The sequence below is a fragment of the Cyprinodon variegatus genome, unplaced genomic scaffold, assembly GCF_000732505.1.
Source record: "Cyprinodon variegatus isolate N-32 unplaced genomic scaffold, C_variegatus-1.0 Scaffold90, whole genome shotgun sequence".
Classification (NCBI taxonomy): Eukaryota; Metazoa; Chordata; class Actinopteri; order Cyprinodontiformes; family Cyprinodontidae; genus Cyprinodon; species Cyprinodon variegatus.
The window spans coordinates 1,084,453-1,086,228 of record NW_015150543.1 but is presented as its reverse complement, the minus strand read 5'-3'; the positions used below and the strand labels follow the sequence as shown (position 1 = coordinate 1,086,228).

The 1,776-nt window shown below is 36.9% G+C and overlaps 1 protein-coding gene across 1 annotated transcript in view; it reads left to right on the top strand.

The window, feature by feature from the left end:
- Positions 1-1,776, top strand: part of LOC107084012 (epoxide hydrolase 1-like) — a 19,237-nt gene that overhangs the window by 16,115 nt on the left and 1,346 nt on the right. Inside the window, exons 3-4 of the mRNA XM_015373639.1 lie at positions 1,387-1,516; positions 1,726-1,776. Coding sequence (XP_015229125.1) covers positions 1,387-1,516; positions 1,726-1,776 — 181 coding nt within the window. The remainder of the gene's footprint in view (positions 1-1,386; positions 1,517-1,725) is intronic.

The following is a 1,776-nucleotide window of genomic DNA, read 5'->3' as shown; positions in this document are numbered from 1 at the left end:
GTGCGTTAATGTAACGCAGAGATCCTGAATGGGGGAGAGAAACATTGTCCAGTGTCACGGGCTGCTCTTGGCCTTATTGATAAGACAGATAGCAGATGGGAAAAAAACTGTTTTTGTGACGGGAGGGCTCATAGAACAGCAAATATGCCATTTTCAGCCAAACCAATGTTACGCAACCTATTCAGAGACCTTAAGGACCAGCACCAAATACCCTATAGAATCATTCTATGAGCTCTTTAAATGATGAGGCTGGCATCCTTAAATATCCTCCAATTATAAGCTGAAGTATTGGAATCTATCTGTGAGTGGAAGCTATGGGTGCTTCCTGGTCTTTAGTGGATGTTTGTGTGTCGAGTGTAGTTGATACAACTGAGGTGATTGAGCTGTGGGGAACTTTTAGTTAAAAATGACGGCTATTTAGTCAATGTTAGTTGAAAACTGTCCTTTTGTTTTTTTGTTTAGAAAGAGTATAGCTCACTTCAGCTACTCAATATAGCTGCTTAATTCATATTTTAGTAGTAATGCACATATTTAACATACAGGAGAAAATATAGATATCAAGAGTTATTTTATCCCGTATTCAAGTGTAATAACCTGATTTGTGTCAGAGCAGAGCTGGGGATAAAAAAAAAAGGTTTTTCTCTAAAAGCAAAAATGTTTTCAGCAAATCCAAAAAAACAGCTAGCTGCAGTTATATAGAGCTGTAAAAAAGGAATACATTTTTCAGTTTTTAAAGTTTTATCAAATTACATCTAAGGCTGCAACTAATGATTATGCAGTTAATCGATTTATCTGTGAATTATTTTTTGTCAATTAATCAATTAATTATTGTATAGCCATCGGTTCCTTAAAGATGATTTTTTTTTTTCGAAGTTAAACCAGATGACACTAAAACTTTTCCACTTGAGGAGTTCTGGATAGAGCATATTGACAGACAAAAAAGTTTTTTTTTATCCTTAATGCAAAATATTTATGGATTTTCTTTACAATTTTGATATAATTACTACTCTACGTAGGTTACCCTGTCAGTTAAAGGCATGTTTTATCGTCTCTATACTCCAGTTAACGATTAGTTAATTACTAAAATAGTGGACGATTATTTCAATAATCTATTAATCCACTTAGTTGAGTGCCCTGCTGCAAGTTTTCCTCAAGTGGAAAACTTGCTCTGTAACTTCAGCAAGATTCTGTCTCTTCTTCACAAAGCATGATGCTGCCACTACTATGTTTTAAGTTTGATGGAGGGTTGTTCAAGTTTTTGTGTTTTATGGGTTTTGGCTAAAAAAGTCTGTAGTTTAATGACCAAATATGGGAAAACTAACAAAAAGAATAACTTTGCAAGGCACTACAACTAATTTTTTTCTGTATTTTTATAATTCTTTTAAGGATTTAACACCCTGGCTGCTGCTCGGATTTTCCTCACTCTCATGGATCGTCTGGGCTTCTCCCAGTTCTACCTGCAAGGAGGAGACTGGGGCTCGCTCATCACCACGAACATGGCTCAGATGAGGCCTGAGTGAGTGTCAGTTTGTTAGAAAGTGTTTCACATGGCCTTCTCTTTGCCATGGAATTTACCAAGCTGACTTTGTGTTGTTTGGCTGTGACGCAGAGCGGGTCCTGTGCGCACAGATTTCCAGAAAACTCTGACACTATAAACTCCTCAACAATAGGATTGAATGTCATAGGATGACAAAAGCCTTTATGTCTAATTTCTATCTGTTCCAGCTGTGTGAGAGGTCTTCACCTAAACAACTGCATGACGACAAAGGGACTGAG